Source organism: Ambystoma mexicanum, chromosome 9 (genome assembly GCF_040938575.1).
Source record: "Ambystoma mexicanum isolate Mex_15411 chromosome 9, UKY_AmexF1_1, whole genome shotgun sequence".
Lineage (NCBI taxonomy): Eukaryota > Metazoa > Chordata > Amphibia > Caudata > Ambystomatidae > Ambystoma > Ambystoma mexicanum.
In genome coordinates, this window is record NC_090931.1 from 428,041,823 (window position 1) to 428,064,537 (window position 22,715).

Here is a 22,715-nt window from a genome sequence, read left to right on the forward strand (position 1 = left end):
ACTCCAGGAGAGGGGAGTGGAGAGAGGGACAGAGAGGGGAAGGTCAGAAGAGAGAGCATCAAGAGTGCACCTCACCTCAGCAGAGCTTTTGGGTTCTTGGAAGAAGGCCGGAAGCTAAATGGACTGGTTAATGTAGAATTTAGAAATGAACTTAGGTGAGAACCTAGGGTGTGTTCGTAGAACCAGTTTATCCTTATGAACAGTAAAGAAAGGATACTGCACTGACAGAGCCTGAATTTCACAGACCCTTCTTACGGATGTAATGGCTACTAAGAAGGCAGTTTTATAGGTCAGGTGTTTGAGACTGGCTTTATGCATGGGTTCAAAGGGTGGGCCCATGAGCTTAGCAAGCACCACATTAAGGTCCCATCCAGGTGGTGGGTTTGAAATTGGAGGGTGGAGTCTCTTCACCCCTTCCATGAAGGCTTTAACCACTGGTACCTTCCACCACAAAACCTTGTTGTGGGAGGTGGTGTAGGCTGACAGCGCTGCCAGGTGTACCTTGAGTGAGTTAAATACCAACCCTGCATCCAGCAGGTGGAGCATGTATGTGACAATATTGGAAGGAGTGCAATCAACCGGGTTGATTTGCTTATTCTGGCACCAGATAACAAATCTTTTCCATTTATCAAAGTTACAGTGCATCACGTTAGGTTTCCTAGATTCTTTAGGATGTCCACACATCTCTGTGGTAAGTTGAGATTTCAAACTCTATGACTTCAGGAGCCATTCTGCCAGGTTGATAGAGCTGGGTTGAGGATGTACTGTTTGACCTTGGTGCTGGGACAGTAGGTTGTACCAGCACGGGAGTCTGATGGGTTCGCACACCGCTAGTTTGCGTATGTGTGGGAACCACGGTTGCCTCGCCCACATGGGAGCAACTAGGAAGAGCGTCATCGATTCCCTGTGCATCTTGTTGACCACCTTCCTCATGAGAGGGGTTAGTGGAAAAGCGTAGGCAAACATTCCTGACCAGTTCATCCACAGGGCGTTCCCCTTGGAGTCTGGCTGAGGGAACCTGGATGCGAATCCTGGGCATTGCCTGTTTTCGCTTGCGGCGAATAGGTCTTTAGTGGGGAAACCCCACTGTGAGAAGATGTCTTCTACAACTTCTCTGAGTAGACACCATTCGTGTTCTTCTGGGAGGGGATCTCTGCTCAAAGCATCCGCTTACGAATTGAGATCCCCTGGAACATGTTTAGATGACAGGTAAATGTTCCGTCTGAGTGCCCATATCCAAATATTCTGGGCAAGCTTGGACAAATTTGGCAAACGAGTCCCTCCCTGTTTGTTTAGGTAAAACATCGCTGTTGTGCTGTCCTGATCTGCACTGACAGGTTCAACAGGTGGGGCTCAAACGCTTGAAGCGCTCTGAATCCAGCCAGAATCTCTAGCAGATTGATATGATTCTTGGCTACTGTGTGAGACCAGAGACCCTGAGCTGTGTGGTGAAGGAGGTGTGCTCCCCACCCTGACAGGGATGCGTCTGTTGTGACTACAGCCTGTACTTCTGGATCGTAAAAGGGTTTCCCCTTTGACAGGTTCTCTCTTGTCCACCAGTGAAGACTTTGTACAAGTGTTGGCGAAACGACCACTAGATCGTCCCACTGACCACTTGCCTGAGACCACTGTTTCGCCAACCATTCTTGCATGGGTCGCATGCACAGGCACGCGTGGGGGACCAGGTAAATACATGACGCCATCATGCCTAGCAAACGCATCGCTTTGCGCACCCTTATCTGGTGACCGGGCTGGTATAGAGGAATTTGCAGTAGTAGATTACGAATTCTTTCCTCTGATGGAAAGGACAACCCCTCTTGAGTGTTTAAGACAGCTCCTAGGAACTGTTTGGAGGTGCTTGGCACCAGACTTGATTTTTTCTCGTTTATGGAGAAACCCAATTCGAAGAGGAGGTCGATCGTTCTTTGAATGTTTGACCTGCAAATTACTGGGGGTCTCCCCCGTGATGAGCCAGTCGTCCAGGTAAGGGTACACCGAGATTGTCTCCCTGCGCAGGTGTGCCGCCGCCACTGCCTGTACCTTGGTGAATACCCTTGGAGCCGAGCTATACCGAAGGGCAGCACCTTGAACTGGTAGTGCTGACTGTCCACCTTAAAGCGCAAGAATCTTCTGTGCGCTGGGAACATGGCAATATGAAAATAGGCATCTTTCATATCCAATGTTGCCATGTAATCCCCCTTTTTTGGGAGGGGGATTACCTCTTGGAGAGTAGTCATGCGAAACTTTTGGGGCTTGACATACTTGAATCCAGGGCGTAAGTCTAATACTGGGCGCATTGTCAAATCTTTCTTTAGCACAAGGCAGTAAGTTGAATAAATACCCTTGTTTACCTGGTTGCCCGGGACGAGTTCTATCGCATCCTTTGCTAGAAGATTGACGATCTCCTAGAGGACGATCTTTTGGTGGTCCAAGGAATGTATCTTTTGACATGGAGGGTGGTTTCGGGGATGCTCGAGCAGTACTATGCAGTATCCTGCATACACTGTGGACAGCACCCATCTGTCTGATGTGATCCCCTCCCAAGCTTGGGTGAAATTGGAAATGCGTCCCCCTACTGGGGATGCGTGAGAAGGGACCCTGAGCGCAGCGCCACTGTTTTGCGGGAGGCGTGCCGCCTCTGCCGGGGCTGCCTCTACCTCTACCACGGCCCCTTTTGTTTCCTCTGCCATAACTTTGGGTAGTCTGCTGGTTGTTACCCCATGATGTACCCTGCCCCTGTGTATAATTGGAGCCCCTTTGTGAATTTTGGCCGCGTGGGTGACGAAAATTACCATTGCCTCTTTGATTAGGGGGCTTGTTGGTCAACTGTCCCAGGGATTTCAGAGTATCATACTCGTCTTTGGCAGTTTTTAATGCGTCCTCAACCGCTTTGCCAAATAGGAGATTCGGTTCCACCGGCATGTCAATTAGGGATGCTTGTGTCTCGGGTTTAAACCCGACTGTCTTAACCAAGCATGCCTCTTAATGACCGTGCTCTCTGCTATGAGCCTGCCCGCGTTATCTGTGGCATCAAAGGTTGCTTTAAGGATGCAACCGGACACGGCTCTCCCCTCCGACGCGACCTGGGCCAACTGACCCTTTAGTGGTTCCGGTGCGGAGTCAATGAGGGCAGCTACTTGCTCCCACTGGTGGCAATTGTAACTTGCCAGCAGAGTGGTGGTGTTGGCAATCCTTGTCTGGTAAGCGGAAGTGGGGGCTACCTTCCTTTCCAAACCCGTAAATTCTCTTGCTCTCCTTGTCTGGGGGCCTCAGATGATGATAGAGGTGTCCCCGCCCTCTTTCTGGTGTTAGTAACTAGCAAGGAGTCGGGCTTCAGTTGACCCCTTATGTAAAGTGGGTCTGACTGGGCGGCCCTGAAGAGTTTCTCGATTCTGGGGTTTACGGCCCTGGTGAGGTTAGGAGTAAGAAGGGAAGGATCAATTATCTGTTGGATTGACTTGAGAATTGGAATGGCTTGGGCAATGGGTCTCTTCTCTCCCACTAGGTCTTCTGCAAAGTCCCTCTCCTCCTGTGCCCCCTGAGTGTGTATGCGGAAGTGCTCCGCCACTCTAGCCAAGAACTCATTTAGGAGGGGCTGGTTGTCTCCTGGAGAGTCGGTAAACTGAGGTTCTTTGTGAACAGGAGAGTCTATCCTGTAGACTTCTGTGACGTCATCTTCCTCCCCCTCTTGGCCCTCGTCATCCCCATAATAGTCCACCCCAGTTTGGTCATCCAACTTTACCAAGTCTGGATCCTCATCGTACTGTTGTGGATCCTCACCATACTGAGTGTAAGGCTGTACGTAAAAAGGGCCTAAAATCAGTCCCTGAGTTGGAGTCTCAACCCGAGGTTGCTTAGTAGGGGGCTGAAGGTCCCTGGATCCTTAAGGAGCAGCACTGTCCGGGGTATAGGTGAGGAAGCAGAAGTCAGCTAGGGAGGACATTCTAGTCATTACCCAGTCTATATCTTCAATGGCCCATTTTTTGGAGCTAGGAATGACCCTTACCTGAGAGGGTTCCCCTTCTATTCCTTGTTTGGACCTAGGGGCCTGGACAGTCGTCTTGGATGTATGCTTATCTGAAGACTTTGAACTGTCCTTATGTGTCTGTGGTGCAGAAGAAGGGTGAGAAGGTTTCTTCTGCTGTTTACCCCCTGCTCCATGAGTAGAAGAGTGTTTCCCTGATGTTTTCACCCTCTGTGAGCTTTCCGAGGCCTGGCGTTGAGATTCGGGGGTAGTGTCCCTTTCGTTTGAGTGATCACGTCGGGACTCGGAAGCAGCCGCCAAACGGTCTGCCAGAGCGGACTTCTGGTGTGCGGCCTGGGGCTGGAGGTCATATTCGTCTTCCGACGAGCGTACCTCCGTGACTTTGGTGAGTGAGGCACCTTTGGCAACTGTGGACGGTTGCCTCATGTCGTGCGACGATCTTGACCGGGAACGGCCAGAAGACACCGGTTCGGTGGACCGCTCTCTTCGTGCCTCTTTCCGAGAACTTGACACGCTTGTCGAGTCTCAGTTGGACTTCGAGTGTTTAGGTGTAGAAGTGGTGTGGGTAGCGCTCATGTCGCCGGGTGTGTTCCCCATAACTGCCCTGTCGGACAACCTTCCGAGGTCGGAGACTTGCGCTTGGGCGTCTTTCAACACCTCTTTGCCCTCGCCGTCCGAAAGTACGGCGTCGCTGCCATCACTGAAGACGCCCTCTGCTTCCATGGCCTCGAGTTGCCTGGCGTGGTGGGCCCAACGTTTGGTCGAGCGGTCCTTTAGTGTTTTAGCCTTGAACCGGTTACACGCTGTGCAGTTCGCCTCAGGGTGATCCCTCAGCAAGCAGAGGTTACAGGTGGCGTGTTTGTCAACCCCAGGGTACTTGCAGTTGCACTTGGGGCAAAATTTAAATGGGGCACCTCCATACGCACCCTGTGGCTGCAGGCTAGTGTGTGTAGGAAAAATAAGAGTGTAGAGTATGTTTCCACCCCCAACTCTCCCTACTTGGAGGGCCGAGGCCAGAGGCCTTCCAAGGCCCGAGCCGAGGCCAGAGGCCTTCCGAGGCCCAGAGTCCATCGTGCAGCTCTCGACAGTTGTTTGTTCTCTGGACCGGCCTCGATCTTCGATGTCTCGACATGAAAGTGGGAGAACGGGGAAATGATATAATATTTTTGCAAACTCCGCGCAATGCTTCCGACAAGTATGGCGGAAAAAACCAATCTGAGGGTCCTACACGCGTGAGGTATCACGGGTACAGTGGACGTCACACTAGGGATAGTATTACTGGCACGCCCTGTGTCGACGCCCATTTTAGAGTTTCGAAAAACAAACTGTAATACTCCGCCGCTTCCACTAGATGTCGGCCTATGCAAAGCATGTGATCTAAGCAGATTCCACAAGCCTCAGAAAAATAAATATATATATATATAATATAATGATGCCAAAAGTATCTAAGAGGAGAAATAGACAAGTGACAGCCCGAGAAGGACATCTCAGAAATCAGTGTGGGACACTTAAAACACCTCCAGACTGAGTGACTGTGTATTCACTGCCAGGAGGATGGAGCATAAGGGAGAGAGGGAAGGACAAAGGCCCACCGCACTAGAATGATCTCGGATTTATTAGTTTCTGTTCCCGTCGATGTCAGTGAAACGAAATCGCTTAGTTTTGGGTTATAATAAAGACCAATGGAACTTGAAATCTGGCTACACGTCACCTATTGATCCCTTGACCTATGACAACACTTAGAGGCAACTGATTAAAATGCAACTCTGCCCCTGAGAGGCAGGTTTTCCCAACGTGCCGCGATATTTCTCAATGGTGAAAAAAAGACCATCTGTGAACATGGGGATAAAGGTTCATAGCCTCTGTCCCACAGCCAGGTCGTTTGGTCTTGCTTGACCCAATACAACGAGAATGACATGTTTGGTACAACCGTTGCACAGTAAAGTGGCCAACTTGCCTAGTTATATTCACATACAGTAGGAGAGGATCTAGTAAATGCAAAGCCTGGGGAAATGAAACATTGTAGAAAAACGTCAGCTCTAAGGACATGGATGCATAATGCATCAGTGTGTTAGCTAGATCCTGGCCCAGACAAATTAAAGGAATTGATATTACGTAAAGTTATATTAGCAGATGAACATTGAGGCAGGCTTTGCTTTACCTAGTGGGGATCGTCAGAAGGGCCAGTTCAACAGGCTAGTTCTGACCGGTTTTCGGAGTCAATGTGAATGCTGTAGTGCTGGAAGTTTAGATCTATGTGACTGACCGTACATGCTAATTTGTCCCAACGTTTACCAAAAATGGTGATTCAGCTACTCCTCACACAGAGTTTGTTCTAAACTGACAAACTACAATTTGTGATAATGGGTCCGTTTTCTATTGTTTTCTAGGTCTTTTAACCCAGTGCGACCCTGCATGGACTGTTGTGTGAGAAGTATTCTGTACACACCTGGACCTCGTCCTCTGTTCCCCCTTCTGCTGTGTTCTCTGTACCAGAAATCGGTTGTGCAGGGTCAGGAATGGATCCGTTCGCCTACATCAAGAAGGAAATGAAATAATAGAACATTTACTCCTGTTTTGTACTTCCCGTTATACTGGTTGTAATCCACAAAAGCGACATGTCTAGCATTACAAGCTTCCCCCCCCCCAATTTCTTCATTGTGTACAATAAATGCATAGCAAAATCATAAAAATACCCAGAACGCAGATCATTATTTATAAGTACCATTCCGTGATATACACATATTAAAACACCCCTAAAATTGATCTTTACAAATAGTCGAGAACCATAACCAGCACTGAGTGGACAAACTCAAAACCTCAAAATAACAAAATCCAAACTGCTAAGTCGACATAATCAAATTAGACTGTAGTATTTTTAAAGTATGGTCAAAGGTGCCTCATGAAGCAATAACTGGTACTACTTCTCATCTCTCGCATGCCGTGAGACTCACTTCGCTCAACCTTCAACTACCACACTCTGAAGTGAGTCTCTTATCCCCCACACAAGCATTTGGAGCTGCGATCCCTCGACAGCATCCTAATTGAAGGTAAGCCCTTCCTGGGCTTTTCGACGTCAGCACTTCTATATCGATGTACTGCGCTAAACAAATTCTGCAAAATTGTTTGTTTTTATTATAAGTCAGTCTGCCTTCACAATCACTGACCATCACTGCTTTCATGACCTGGGGCAGAGACTTTTGTCAGCAAACACCATCTTCCAAAATGGTGGCTGCATTTACAAGGAATTGAGTTTGGGTTGAGCTCCAAGCCTGACGATCCTGATTGGGTCCTGCTACGTTTTACTGGCCCAATCCCTCAGCCGGCAGGCGAACGCCAGCCCCCACCTAAGGCCCACTCTTAAAGCCCATGTCTGCTCCCTGGTCGGGGAGTCCTCCCCCGCACTCCACATCACTGTATGGTGGCTGTTGTGATCCTGCACTCTTCAGAGCCCGCTGAAAACGTTGTGACACTTTCACTCCTCTATGGGTTTGTCGCCTTTACTAAATAACGCTTCCTTCACCTCCCACTGTCCCTCCCTCACTCCATCTCACCTGGACTCCCACCCTCATTACCTCTAGCTGCATTGTGTTTTCAATCTGTACTGCTAATTCAGAATTTAGCTTTGCCCAGTGGCTGCATTATGTTTTCAATTTGTCCTGCTGTTCCTGTTTTGTTCAGTCTTCTTCTGCTTGCACCACCCCGGTGTTCTCCCCCAATGTCTCCACCCACCGCCGCTCCTCTCTCACTCCCCAGCCACCCGCCCTCTCTCTCTCATCTCCCCCTCCTCCACATCACCTATGGTGCTCTCTGTTTCTCCTATCTTCAACTGTTTCTCTATCGACTATACTACCCTTCTCACGAAGTCTGGTAGGAAGAAGTTCAAAAAGGATTTCTTTCTCTTTCACCCAGACCTCCCTATCGCCGATACCTATACTAGTGCTTCCTCCGGACAGACCCTCACCGACATCCTCTTTGTCGTTCCTTCACCAGACGTATGAACTCTTCATATGGTCTCTGTGCTCTCTCCCTTCTCTTCCTCTCCTATTAATGGAGGCACCCTCCTGGCTTCCTTCCACTCCTCTAAGGTCATCATTAATGTTTACCTTAAAGACACTGTCTTGGTCCAAGACCCTCAGGCCAACCTCCTCCTCTTTGATAGACTCTTTCCTGCACCTAATCAATTTCCTTTCCTCTCCCGGTGTCCCTTCTCTCCCTTCCTCGCCTCCACCCTCTGCCACTACTCTGGCACCCTCTCCCTTCTCCTCGGCTACCTTGCCCACTCCTCCTACACCTCCGCAGGGAGTTCCTCTGATTTGTACCCCTCCCTGGAAGTCTTTCAAGGATGGCAACCATCTCCACCTCGCCACTCAACTCTCGCTCAGCTGTCAAACACTCCTCTGACATCTGCCGTCTCCTGGAAGAACTCGACCTTGATCTCACCGAGACATGGCTCATTGCCAGCTCTGTCACAAACTGACGCACTCCTTCCTGATGGTTACAAGATCCTCTTTGCACCCGGATCCAGCCATCGCAGTGGGGGTGTAGCCTTGAGCATCCCAGTGGATTCCTGCCTCTGGCATTCCTATGTAGGCTAACTCATCCTTTGAATGCATGGTCTTGGTCTTTCTCTTTCTCTCTCCTCCCCCCTCTCTCTCTCTCTCCTCCCCCTCTCTCTCTCCCCTCCCTCTCCTCTTCCCCCCCCGGCGCGACTAAGTCGGCAGGGAACACTCGATGTTTTGATGTTTTGATTCCCCCCTTCTCCTCCATTCCTCCTCCCCACCTCCTACTCCTCCTCCTCCTACTCCTCCTCCCCTCTCACCCCCTCCCTCAGGCCAAGCCTACCCCGACACTGGCACCCACCTTCTCAGTCATTCGACCCATGAAGCGTGTGTCAGTTGTGGCTTTCCCCCGCACCTCTGGCTCACACACCCCCTGACACTGCCCTTTCCATGCTCCAATCTGCTATCTCTGATACTCTCGATGTACTTTCCCCCGTCATGAGGATTTGCATGAAGCCTAAAATCAAGTGCAACACCTGGTACGATTCTGACCTCGTCACCCTTAAATGCAAGTGTAGGGTGGCTGAGAGGAAATGGTTGGCATCTTGTACATCTGTACATCTACAACTCAGCCAAACTTTAAAATCTGCAAGGGGCTGGGCAATCCTGACACAGTCTCTACCTCTCCTGTCCCTTTCCAGGCCCTCTGTACGGCCCCGTCTTCTCACTTAATCTCTAAAACCCAGGACATCATGTCCACCCTCCCGGCTTCTACCTCCACTCTCTCCTCTTCCACCATCCCCACTGCGGCCAACCCCCTCCCTTCTCTGCTGCCTTTCCTCTCTTCTCCGCTGACAAGCATTTTAGACAAATCCGATCTATGAAAACCTCATCTAAACAGATTCTTTCCTGCTCTTCCAAGAACATCAGGACCACAATGACACCCATGGCGGACTTCTGCAACCACTCTTTCGCCTCTGGAACCTTCCCATCACCCCCCCAAAACACTCCTGTGCCCCTCTTCTGAAGAAACCCCCAGCCAACCCTTCCTTCTGGCTAATTAACGGCCTCTCTCCATCACTCCTTTCCTGGGAAAACTCCTGGAAAAGCTGGCCATCTCCCAGCTTAATCTTCACAATGAATCTGTTGGTTGTCTCCATGACCATCAGTCTGGATTCAGAGCAGCCAGAGAAGCACAGAAACTGCTCTCTTGAACATCTGTGACAACCTGCTCTCTAACCTTGATTCTAATCTCCTCTCTGTCCTCATCCTACTTGATCTCTCTTCTGCCTTTGACACGGTCAACCATGCCATCCTGCTCAACCGGTTCCATGATAACCTGGTTATCGCTCAGTGGAGTAACTTTTCTGAAAAAGTTGGGGGGAGGGCATGACATCTGTTTAAAAGGTGCCCCAGCCAAATGAATGAGGACAAAATGGTGTACCATGAAAGTTGGGGGGGGACAAACATCCCTGTAGCCCCCCCCCTAAAATTACGCCCATGGTATAGCTGATGAGACTCTGACCTGGCTAATTTCTTTCCTCTCTGACTGACCTTCCTAGCTCCAACTTGGGTCCTTCCTCCCCTCTATCCCTCTCTTCACCTGTGGTGTTCTCCAGGGGTCTAACCTTTCTCCCTGGTTCAACCAATACCTGGCACCTCTTGCCCACCGCATTGCTGCTCTCTGCTCCAACTTCCAGTGCTATGCGGATGACACCCAGCTCGCTTACAGGCTCTCCTCTGCTGCCTTGTCTCCTTCTCCCATTACGGTTTGTCTGTCTGCAATCCAGGAGTGGTGCGCCGCCAATTATCTCTGCCTAAATGCTACAGAGATCCTCCTCATCGGCACACCCGTAGCCCTTTTTTCCGCCAGTCTGTGGCCGGCCTCCCTTGGCCCTCTTCCCGCTCCCACCTGTTGGGCTAAGAACCTCTGGGTTATCTTCGACTCCACACTCTCCTTCTCTTCTCACATTTCCGATGTCTCTAAGAAGTCAAACCATTAACTGCACCTCCTCAGAGGTATTCTTCCTTTCCTCTCCTTCCCCCAGAAGCTCACGGTCTCCAGAGCTCTGGTTCTCTCTAAGCTTGACTACTGTAACAGCCTCTTTTTAAATCTGCCTGCCTCTACTCTCCGTCCTCTGCAACTCATCCAGAACAGGACTGCAAGACTTGTCCTTGGCCTCAAGCCCAGGGATCGTCTCTCTCCAGCACTGAAATCTCTCCATTGGCTCCCAGTGGCTGCAAGTATAAAGTTCAAGACCCTTTGCATTGTCCGTAAGGGCTTCTGGTGCCTGGGACAAAAATATCGCCAGCTTTCTCTTCGGAAGTATCTTCCTACGCAAGCTCTCCGCTCCTCCAACTCCTGGAGGGTTAGTCACTTTTCCAAGCAACAAGTTGGGGTCAGATTTCTCTCTTCGGCTGGCGCCTCCCTCTGGAACAGCCTCCTTGCCTCTCAGAAACTTGAGCAGAACCATCTCCAGTTCTGGAAGCAGCTCAAGACTTTCCTCTTTGCTTCCGCCTTTTTTCTCCCTCTTCCAGGCGGATCTCCTGTCTGATACTGCACTGGTTACCTGGCTAAACTCTGAACCACGGGCCTAGGTCCCTGCCCTCCCAGTTGCACACCTGCACTGCCCCCTGGAACCCCTGCACCTGGGGCTGTATCTGCAACCCTACAGTCCCCCTACCTGCACTTAACTAACGCCTGCAATGCCACCTGCTGGCCGCACTTATTGTTTTCCGATGTTTTGATCCTATGTCCTGCACCTGCTCCTCCTCCCCTTCCCCTGGCACTTTTCCTCTTCCCTTTCCCCTGCACTTGCGCAATCTCAATGTCACTTGGCCTAGTAAGATCGTTGTCTTGTCCTCCCTTGTTCCCCTTTCTTCCACATCGCGCCTTCAAATACTTGTGTATAGGCACGCTATAAATGTCACATCATACAATACTCTTCATCGTCTAAAATCTAGGAACCTGAACTGAACAAGGCCCCCAAGACAAAACTTAGGTTTCCTGAAGGAGCAACGTTCACCAACACAGGGTTGTAGAGTGACACCATAATACTGCACATATGGCCTCAATACCAGTTCGGGCCAAAATTGGCGGTAACTTCACTGAACGTAGTGGAATTAGCGTTACCGCTGTGTGGAACAGCAAAATTACCACTGTATTCCAACCTGGCGGGCGCGCGCACCGAACAAAAGCGTTAATGGCAACTGCACTCAGCAGAGTTACTGGCAAACACCCAGTACATTAAAAGGAAACACAGCAGCGCCCATTTTGTAAATCACAGACAACTATCTGGACAGAGGGGTGCCATCCCAACACTCAGACAATTCCAAAAAAACATCAAGAGGAAAGAGCAAAGGCAGGATGCCCGATATGAGGCTGCGTAAGCCAAAGTCCTCAGAGCAGGACTTGCAAAGCAGCAATCACACAAAAGTGAAATCCAACCCCCGGGCTATGCAAGGAGGAGGTTCCTCCTCACAGACCGGGGGTTAGATTTCCTTCCGTTTCACGTCAGTATGCTTAATGCGCGCTGACGTGAAACTGAAAGTAAATATCACTTTTGCAGCCATTTTTGGCTGAGACGGTGAAGGAGAAGGTAGGTCTTTCCCTCCCTCGATCTCAGGCATTTTTGTGCCGTTTTCATCGAGAGTGGTGTCGTTGGAAAGGGGAGACTCTCCCCTTTTCTATGACACCTTCCTTAGAGGCATTGCTGGGCACGGAATACTCAATCTGTGCCCAGCAATGCCACTAAACCACGAGGGATCTGTGTTTGAAGTGGGAGGGAGTGAGGGGGCACTTACTATGTATGCAGCCATCTCCCCACCGGCCCCCAAAGCATGGAGCAGCACATTTTGCCCACCCTGTGGGCAGATGGGCACACTAATGTGTCCATCTGCCCCTAGGGAAGGGGCAAACCATTAACAACAAAAAAAGATTACATGCTTTTGGTGGGAGTGCTCTAAACCACCAGTGATGGATGTAATGAAAAAGGGGGTAGGCCCCCCCCACCCCAAGTGGATGGGGGGCACCTCATGTAGCCCTCCCTGTGGGCAGATTTCTGCCCCAAGGAAAGGGTACATGAGATGCATCTCATCCATTTCGGGTGTGGGGGAGAGGGCCACCAGAAAACTTGTCACAGGCCCCCCAAAGCATGGGGTAGTAAGTTTTGCCCACACTAATGTGCCCATCTGCCCCTAGGGAAGGGGCAAACAAAACAAAAAAAACAAAAGTGTGTTTTTTTGTTGTTGGTGTTTTGGGGGGTTAGAGGGCACACTAGGCACCAGGGATTACCATGAATGGAAGGAGCTGGCTGCTTTGCAAGGAAACCAAGTGCATTGCTGGTCGAGGATCGGTGGATCTGTGCCTAGCAATGGCACTGCACATTGGTGCAGTGCTTACTTCCTGTGCACAGTATTCTGACAGGGGAAGTGAGCACCATAGTAAGTGTGCATTGGGCGTTTTGAAGGAATTCATGTTGTGACTACCCCCTGTACAGTTCAAGCTTCTTTGTTATTCAAGCATTGAATTTGCATTTTTTCAACATTGTATATTATGCGGGGGGCAGATTGTTAGTGGGGTGGGTGGGACTAGGGCAGAATTGTTGGTGGTGTGAGTGGGAGAGGGAGCATGGGGGAGTTATTGTGGTGGGCTTGGAAACTCTTGCAGGGTCAGGCCATTAATTGCCCTCCCCATACCAGCAGAACAATGCTGTTCCACTGGGATGGCAATTTGGTACTAGGCCATCTGGACAATGTTTTGTTTGTGGTGGGGGTTTCCATATGCCCATTGGACTTATTACCATGTCCATCAGTGTGCAGTTCACTCTTCCGTGTTGGCAGATAACTAGTATGTGCCATGTATCTGTCTCAAGGAATCGAAAGGTTTGCCGATAGCAGCCTGAAAGTTTTGATGTGTTATTGGTGGGCTGAGTACAGATTGTAATTTATTTTGTTTCCTTTGCAGTTGTGGCTAGTCGAAAGCTTTTGCTGACTTAAGTAGTACGAAATGTGCTTTTGTTATTATGCATTGTAATTGGGGGTGGATGGCTAGTGTGGTGAGTGGGACTGTGGCTGGAGTGTCAGTGGTATGGGTGGGAACGGGTAGTGCAGAGGTAATGTGTTCAATGGTGGGTGTGCTCTGAATAGAGGATGTTGGCTGCTTTATATGAAAAAAACTTTAGTAAACATAATGACTACTACTTTCTGAAACATGTTTGCGCTAGTAATGTTCATTTCGTCTGATGTGATATGATATGGCATTTGTAACGCGCCTATACACAAGTGTTTCAAGGCGCGACGAGGCAGGGAGGGGGGAACAAGGGGAGACAGACAACGATCCTACTAGGCCAGGTGTCATTCAGATCGCGCAAGTGCATGGGTAGGGGGGACGGGAAAAGTGCAAGGGGGAAAGGGAGAGGGGAAAGTGCAGTACAGGGATAGTAATGAACAAGATAAATAATAAGGGCCAGCTGGTGGTATAAGTGCAGACAAGTGCTGGGAAGGGGGGCTGTAGGGATACAGACACAGTCCCGCAGTGCAGGGGTTGCCAGGAAGGCAGTGCAGGGGAGAGTGGCTGGGCCAAGGACCGAGATTGGTGAGTGGCCCAGTTGCTGATTCAGTACAGTTTCAGTGATTTAGCAGGGGAGAGGGAGAGAGAAAGCAGAAGCAAAGAGGAAGGTTTTGAGGTGCTTCCGGAACCGGAGATGGTTCTCCTCAAGTTTCAGGGAGGCAGGAAGGCTGTTCCCGAGGGAGGCCCCTGCTGCGGAGAGAGATCTCCCCCCAACTCGTTGCTTGGAGAAGCGGCTGACCCTGAGGGAGTTGGAGGCGGAAGAGCAAAGTGCTCCAGAAGGAAGATATTTAGGAAGGGAGAGTTGAAGGTAATTTGGCCCCAGGCCCCAGAAGGCCTTGTGGACAATGCAGAGGGTCTTGAACTTAATCTTCGCAGCCACAGGGAGCCAGTGTAGCGATTTCAGTCCTGGAGAGATACGGTCCCTGGGCTTGAGGCCAAGGACAAGTCTCGCAGTCCTGTTCTGGATGAGTTGCGGAGAGTAGAGGCAGGCAGATTTAGATAGAGGCTGTTACAGTAGTCCAGCTTCGAGAGAACCTGAGCATGCAAAGCATACTTGGTATGGAGCTCTTTTCTTTTATTAGAATGGTCACCCTTTATGTTGACCGTCTCCAAGTCCAGAAGTGGTCCCAATGAGCCCGTCAGGGTCCTTTCCCAGGGGGCAAAGCTGTAACGCAGGACACCCAGAGGTCCAGGACAGTGGGGGTGATGTCGCTGGCCTTGGGCGCCTGTCTCCCATGTGGATCTTTCGTCCCCCAAGTTCAGCAGTGGTCCCAGGGAGCCCCGGCAGTGTCCCTATTCTTTCCCGGAGGGGAAAGCGGTAACACAGCCCAGCAAGAGCTGTAGAATGGTCGGGGGTTGATGGCCTCGCCCATGGGTGCCTGTCTCCCTTGTTGGTCGGTCGACGGCCCTCAAGTTCAGTAGCGCTCCCAGGGAGGCCCGGCAGGGTCCCCATCTTTTCTCCGAGTGAAGAGCAGTAACGCAGGTAAGCCAGAAGTTTAGGATGGTCAGGGGGTGATATCCCCGGCCTTAGGTGTCTCTTTCCCATGTGGGCCGACCGTCCCCCAAGTCCAGCGGCGGTCCCAGGGAGCCCCGGCAGGGTCCCCATCTGTCCACGGAGGGAGAAAAGCAGTAACGCAGGCCACCCAGAGGTCCATGACAGTGGGGTGGGGGGTGTTGCCCCTGGTCTTGGGGGCCTGTCACTCATGTGGGGCGACCATCCCATCCCCAAGTCCAGGGGTGGTCCCAGGGTGGCCTGGCAGGGTCCCAATTCTTTCCTGGAGGGGAAAGCTGTAGCGAGGCCAAGCCAGAGATCTAGGATGGTCCGGGGGTGACGTGCCTGACCTTGGGTGCTAGTCTCCCTTGTTGGCCGATTGCCCCAAAGTTCACCAGTGGTCCCAGGGAGCCCTGGCAGGGCGCCCATCCCTCCTCTGAGTGTAGAGATGTAATGCAGCCTAGCCAGAGCTTCAGGATGGTCGGGGTGAGGGTCCTGCCCTTGGCTGCCTGTTTCCCTTGTTGGACGACAGTCCCCAGGTGCAGCAGCGGTCTCAGGGACTCCCAGCAGTGTGCCCATCCCTCCCTGGAGGGAAAACCTGCAACGCAGGCCAGCCAGAACTTGAGGATGGTTGGGGGTGATGGCCCCAGGCCTGGGAGTGTCTCCCTTGTTGGTCGACTGTCCTCAAGTGCAGCAGCGCTATAGCTTATCCCTCAGAGGAGGGACGTGGACCTGGCCAGGGATCTGTGGAACTGCTGCTGGACGGGTGACCGACATGGGAGGCGCCCAAGGCCAGGGACGGCATCCCCGGCCGTCCTAGAGCTTTGGCCGAAGCTCTCACAATGAAACAGTCCATCACAAATTGATACAATTTTGATTGGCACACATTTGTCAGGATGCCTATATTGACAGAGCATTCAATGCACTCTTACTATGGAGTACATTTCCTCTGTCACAATAATCACCGTGCCAACATTTGTGCAAAGTATTGAACAGTTTTATTGTTTGTGCTTGGACTGTAGTGGGAAGGTAGGAGGCAGGTTGGATAGGTGTGATCTGCTGTTGGAGGGTGTGTGGAAGATCTTGGGGCCCTGTGTGAAGTGTATGGTGGTAAGGAGTGTTGTGTGTGGTGTAAAGAAGTGAAGTTAGTGGGTTCTGGGAGAATTACGTGTCTTGTACAGTCCTCTAAGCAATGCTAGGCATGGAGACTTCACTGAGTCTTAGTCTTCGTCTTCCTTTCTCACTCCCATTTACCTTCCCTGATATCCAAGTATCACGGTGTAGTATGTGCAGCTCACCTTACCACTGTGCAGTAGAAACAGTGGGCCACAGGAACAGAAAACTTCACTGATTACAATTGTGCCAGCACAACTGTGCCATTGACACACGACGACAATGTGTCCTTCACCTCTTTCACGAAAAGTATGAGCCAATTATGTAATTACCTACTGTTCTCTCACATGTGAGGTGCATGTGAGATTGGGGGAAGTGTGTGTCTGGGATTGTTGCAAGAGACATGTGTTGAAGCACTTGCTGTGCTGATTGCTAAACTGTATGTATGGCCATATTCATGTTATTTTTTCATGTTTCCATTCCCTAGTGAGGATGAGGGTTGTATGGATCGTCAGGCACGCTTTCATCCAAAGGGCTGCAGCACATTTCAGAGGGCCAACCACATCTGGGTGTCAGAGGGATAATCTTTCGGTCCACTGGTTTGGTGTCGGGGAATGCGCCTTCACCAGCTCAGAGGAGCCATTTGCAATGCCCAGGCAAAAGGAGATGTTGTCCCTCCTGTCCTCATAGTGGTGCATCTGGGAGGAAATGATATGGCTTCTAAGGGACGGAGAGGGGTGCGGGAGCTATTGGAGAACTCCAGGCAAGGAAAAGGCCATCAACTCCTCAGTGAGGAAACGGAATGGCAAGCTGGCAAGACTCACCAAGGACAATGACAGAATTCGGACAATACACCATGGCTTCATCAAAGGTGAAGGGAGTAGTTTCTTACCTGTAACTCCATTTCTCCAGCGTTGGTATCTTTCATGGATTCACATGCTTAGAATATTCCCCGTCGTCAGACTGGGAACCCTCGGTACACATATATAGTCGTTTCCTATAGGGAAAAAACTTCCGACACTTGTGTGTCCTATCCACATCTACGTCCTCTCCGGGGCCGTCCACGCATGCCCCGTAATGGTATAAAAGCCCCGCCCCCGTGGGCCCCGTCAGATTTCGGCCCCTCCAAAGTAGAAAGGGGAACCCGTTTATGCACATATCTTGCACATTGCATTTCGGGGAGGCTGGCGGGCGCATGTGAATCCATGAAAGATACCAACGCTGGAGAAATGGAGTTACAGGTAAGAAACTACTCCCTTCTCCAGCATTGGATCTTTCATGGATTCACATGCTTAGAATAGATTGTATAGCAGTATCCTAGAAGAAGGATGTGAGAATGCAATGCAACATACATCACAAAAAAAAAAACACTTCCAGTCCAAATATATATATATGCACGTAAGCAGCAACACATTTTCTGATACAAACATATTCATAATACATATATATATATATATATATATATATATATATATATATATATATATTTAAAGCCGACACATCAAGGAAAAAACCAACATAGGCAAGGTAAGAGACAACAGCTTCACTATATTTGGCTTACCTCATTGAAAAAGATGGCGCAGCACTGCCCTTCCCATCTGTACTTCATCCGCATGCTGCCTTTCCAGGCAGTAATGGCGTGTGAACGTGTGTGGGACTGACCATGCCGCCGCCTGGCAGATGTCTGTCAGAGGAATTCCTACCCATAGCGCCGCGGAGGAGGCTGTCGATCTCGTGGAATGGACTATAGGGTGCCCTTGTAGGGGTCTCCCGGCCTTGGAGTGACTAAAAGCAATCGCCGACGAGACCCATCGAGCCAGTCCTTGCTTGGAAATTGCCCTTCCTCTCGTCGACGGACCATATGCGATGAACAGCTGTCTGGTAGTTCTGAGTTCTTGCGTTTTTTGCAGATAAAACTTTAACGCCCTTTTCACATCAAGAGTATGAAGAGCCTTTTCCGCCGTCGACGACGGGGTCGCAAAGAAAGTAGGGAGGACAATGGTCGAGTGTTTGTGATAGACCGTCGGCACTTTCGGGATGAAAGTAGGATTAGTTGATAGTATCACTTTGTCCTTAAAGAATCTCATATATGGAGGGTCTATGACTAATGCCTGTAATTCCGACACTCTTCTAGCTGACGTAATGGCAATTAAGAAAGCCAGCTTCCACGATAGGAACTGCATGGATGAAGAGGACATTGGCTCGAAAGGAGGCTTCATTAAGGCCGCCAACACCACATTTAGACTCCACGATGGTGGGAACCGCTTCGTAGGGGGAAAGGTTCTAAAGAGACCCCTCATAAAATGTTTCACCAGCCTGTCGCTGAATAACGGTGAGGACTGTCTCCTCCTCGTGAACCTTGAGATGGCCGCCAGGTGCACCTTGATGGATGACGAGGATAGTCCACTCTCTGCTAGGTGAAGAAGATACGGCAAAATTTGTTCTGTAGTTACTTCCAAAGGCCGTATTTCGTGCTGCGTTTGACGCCACATACAGAACCTTCGCCACTTGCATATGTATGACTTGTTAGTAGAAGGAGCCCTAGCCGCCTGTAGAATTCTCCGGCAATCCGACGAGACTTTCAAATTGCCAAATTCTGAAAAGTCAGGAGCCAGGCCGTCAGGTTGAGGCTGTCCGTATTGTGATGCCACACCGTTCCCTTGTCCCTGGACAGGAGATTCGGAACTTTCTGGAAAGTTATCGGTTGTTCCAACGACAGATGTAGTAGGTCGGAAAACCACGGTTGTCTCGGCCAATACGGTGCCACTAGAATGACCCGGCATTTGTATCTGCGAATCCACTGTATTGTCCTCCGTATAAGTGGAAACGGAGGGAAGGCGTACAGGAACTTGTCTGTCCACGGAAATGAGAACGCTTCCCCTAGGGATCCTTTCTGAGGCCATCTGCTCACGAACTGCTCGCATTTCTTGTTTTCTTTCGTTGCGAAGAGATCGACTGAGGGATGACCCCACCTTTTGAAGATTTTTTGAAGCTGAATGGTGTCCATCTCCCACTCGTGTATCTGAGCCATGCTCCTGCTCAGGGAATCCGCTTGTACGTTCTTCACTCCTGGGAGATGGTGAGCCACTATCGATATGTTGTGTTTCAAAGCCCAATGCCATACCTTTTGAGCCTCCACAGAAAGGGTCCTGGATCTCGTGCCGCCTTGTTTTATCAAGTAGAACATGGCTGTCGTGTTGTCTGTCAGCACTCTCACTCTCGACCCCTCGATATGTGGGAGGAATGATTTCAAGGCCCATCTCACTGCCCTCAGTTCCAGTACATTGATATGTAGGCGTGATTCGGTCGGAGACCATCTGCCCTGGGTTTGGTGGTTGTCCATGTGTGCTCCCCAGCCCGTCAGGGATGCGTCCGTGATGATGGTATTCCGAAATTCTGGTTCTTGTAGAGGAACCCCTCTGTCCAGGTTGTGAGCGCTTTTCCACCACTGGAGGGCTCGGATGACACCGTCGTCGTCGACGGTTAACCTGTCTGACCACCGGCCCGTGGCCTGCTTCCATCTTTCCTCTAGGAATTCCTGTAGAGGCCTCATGAACAAACGACAGTTGGCTACTAAGTGGATGCAAGAAGCCATGGAACCTAGGATCGCCACATACTTCCTCACTGAAAGTGTGCCATGTAAGCGTAGTTGATTTGTCAGTCGATTGATCTTTGACCTTCTGTCTAGGGAAGGTTTCACTATTCCGGCCTGGGTTACGAATTGAGCACCCAAGAACTAAGTTCTTTGATGGCCTTAGAGAGGATTTTTCGAAGTTCACTGCGAACCCCAGTCGTTGCAGAAGCTGTAAGGTGGTCTGCACGCTGTCGTTGGTCGACGCCGAGGAGGATCCCCTCACAAGCCAGTCGTCGAGGTACGGGTATACATGATGCCCTTTCTTTCGCAGCCAGGCTGCCACGGGTGCCAAACATTTTGTGAACGTTCTTGGGGAGGATTTGAGACCAAACGGGAGCACTGCGAATTGGTAGCGTGTCCGACCTACCATGAACCTCAGAAACTTCCTGTGTTTTTGACACATAGGGATGTGGAAGTAAGCGTCCTGAAGATCTAGAGACGCCAAAAAATCCCCCACTGGAACGGACCCGATAACTTCCTGCAGTGTGAGCATTTTGAATTTCTGGCTCTGCAAGGTCTTGTTGAGGTCGCGCAGGTCGAAAATGGGACGCCATTTTCGTTCGGCTTTTTTACCACAAAACACTGAGTATACCCCTTGGCCTTTCTGCGATGCAGGAACTAACTCTATGGCACCCTTTCGTAACATAAGTGCTACTTCCTGCAGCCAAATGTTTAGATGTGGTTGGTGTAGGGGTATCGGTGGACATTTTGGAGGTTTGCATTTGAATAGTAGAGAATGTCCGTACCTCACTGTGTCTAACACCCACTGATCTGTTGTGATGTTTTCCCATTCTTTGACGCAGCTTGACACTCTTCCTCCCAGAACGGTGTGCATCCCGTCATTGCTGGTCTTTCTGTTTGTTCGTCGACGACGAATAGGTCGGTCGTCTCTTGGATGACTGGAAGTTTCTGCGCCGGCTTGAGTTTTGAGAGGCGCGTCTATATCCTTGGGAAGGGTATGCCGATCTGACAAAGGATCTATCCCTGGGTGTAGAAAATCTTGAGTTACCAGATGCCCCTCTAAAGGGACGAAAAGGTTGAAAATGTTTACCACCCTGAAGAGAACCCAACGAACGTGCCGTATCCGAGTCCTCTTTCATGCCCTTCAAGGCCTCGTCCACCTTTTCTCCGAAAAGAAGGTCACCTTCGAAGGGCATGTCCAACACTTTATACTGCACCTCGGGTCTGAAGTTGGTGCACTTAAGCCAAGCCTGGCGTCTTAGAACAACTCTGTTGTTTATCTGCTTAAAACCCGAATCTGCCAGGTCTACCGCTATGTTAATAGCATGATTCGACGCCTCTTCGCCCTCTCGTACCAGAGACATCGCCGTTCTTCTATGTTCCTCCGGAAGGTGGTCCATTATAGGGGCTAGTCTGTGCCACATCTCCCTGTCGTACCTGGCCACAATAGCCAGAGAGTTGGCTGCTTTCACAGTTGCAGCACCCACGGAAAGAACCTTCTTGCCAAACACGTCCTGTCGCCTTGACTCATTATCCGGAGGGGTAGAGCACTTGTGTTGGGCCTTCGCTTTCCTCGTCGCCGCTGCCGACACCACTGAATCAGGCGTAGGTTGGGACGAAAGACACTTCGGTGTAGAATCTGGTACTTTAAATTTCTTTTCAATGCGGCCTTTGACGGCCGGTTCAGAAAACGGGTGACGCATGGTTTGAACACCCTCTTTCCAGACATGATCTAAAATGGGTATTGAGAATATTGAACGTCTATTCTTACCCATATGATCGAACAGAAAACAGTCCTTTTTCTCCTCCTGCTGAACCAGGCCAAACTCCTTGCATGCCTTTTCCATCATTGAATGAAAAGCGATAATATCATCAGGCGGCGACGGGTGTGTAGGGCTCTTTGGTGTTTCCAATTCAACATCCGAAACCCAGGATGGATCCCTAGATGGAGACAGCGAGATATCCGACGCTGACCCACGGTCAGATAAAGAATCCGAAAGCTCCCCCTCCTCCGGGACGACTGGAGTCACCGGAACTCCGATCGTTTTGGTTGGACGGTGCGACGGGCCGGGTTCGTCGACGGGGGGAGTTGACGCCACAGGTGGAAGCCTTTCATCCAAAGACTTCAGCAGAGAGTGTAAGGAGGACAGGACCTCCATGGACAGGACCGATTGAGCGGTTGGAGGTTGGGTAAACACCTGAGAGCAGGTTGCTCCTGATGGTAACTTGGCTCGTAGCCCAAGGTCTTCCGGGCCCGCAATCCTGAAACCGTCGTCTTCCTTCGAAGAAATCGACACTGCTTGTTCCTGCAGTAACTTGTCCGGCAACCCCAGATCAAAAACTTCTGGTCTCCAGGCCAGGACTTCGGTCGACGAGGACATCGTCGCCGTCGTCGTCGTCGGGTTGACCAACTGCGTCAGAGGTAGTGAGAACACTGATTGGTTCGTCGTCGTCGTCGACGGTGGGCCTGCAGGTGGCTTAGGCGGTCCCGCCTTCATGGCGCTCTCCCTGCGTTTATCCGATTCTCTACTCGTGGCAGATCTAAGAGGATCGCCCGAGGAGGATTTTGGCCTTTCCTTTCCTTTTTTCGACGATGCTGATGATGATGTCTTTTTTGAAGATTCTTTTGCCGAGTCCTTGGAAGAGTGGCTTCATGGATCCTTTTCCACCGGTCGAGTCTTCTTCGCCGGTGGTTCCGACGAGGTTGAACGGCGCGGGGCTCCCGATGTTTTTGTAGAGGCCACACTGCGCACGGAGCCAACCTCCGACTGAGGGTATGCTCCCGCTCCGTCATTTAACCACGAAACCAGCCTCCGACTCCGATCCTTCAGGGTTTTCTGGGAAAAACCTTTACATATTTTACACTGGTCTGCCGAATGGTGAGGGTGGAGGCAATAAATACAATCGAGATGGCCGTCCCCCTCGTAAACCTTCTTCAATCCGCACGTGGCGCACGG

At 50.6% G+C, this 22,715-nt stretch overlaps 1 protein-coding gene across 4 annotated transcripts in view; it reads right to left on the reverse strand.

Moving 5' to 3' along the window:
- RFFL (ring finger and FYVE like domain containing E3 ubiquitin protein ligase) overlaps positions 1 to 22,715 on the reverse strand; it is a 799,537-nt gene that overhangs the window by 171,569 nt on the left and 605,253 nt on the right. For 3 of the 4 annotated variants that reach the window (XM_069614893.1, XM_069614896.1, XM_069614895.1), the window contains one exon: positions 6,435 to 6,518. The exons of the other annotated variant lie outside the window; for it this stretch is intronic. In XM_069614893.1, the coding sequence (XP_069470994.1) occupies positions 6,435 to 6,518 (84 nt within the window). The remainder of the gene's footprint in view (positions 1 to 6,434; positions 6,519 to 22,715) is intronic. 4 annotated transcript variants of the gene reach the window in all.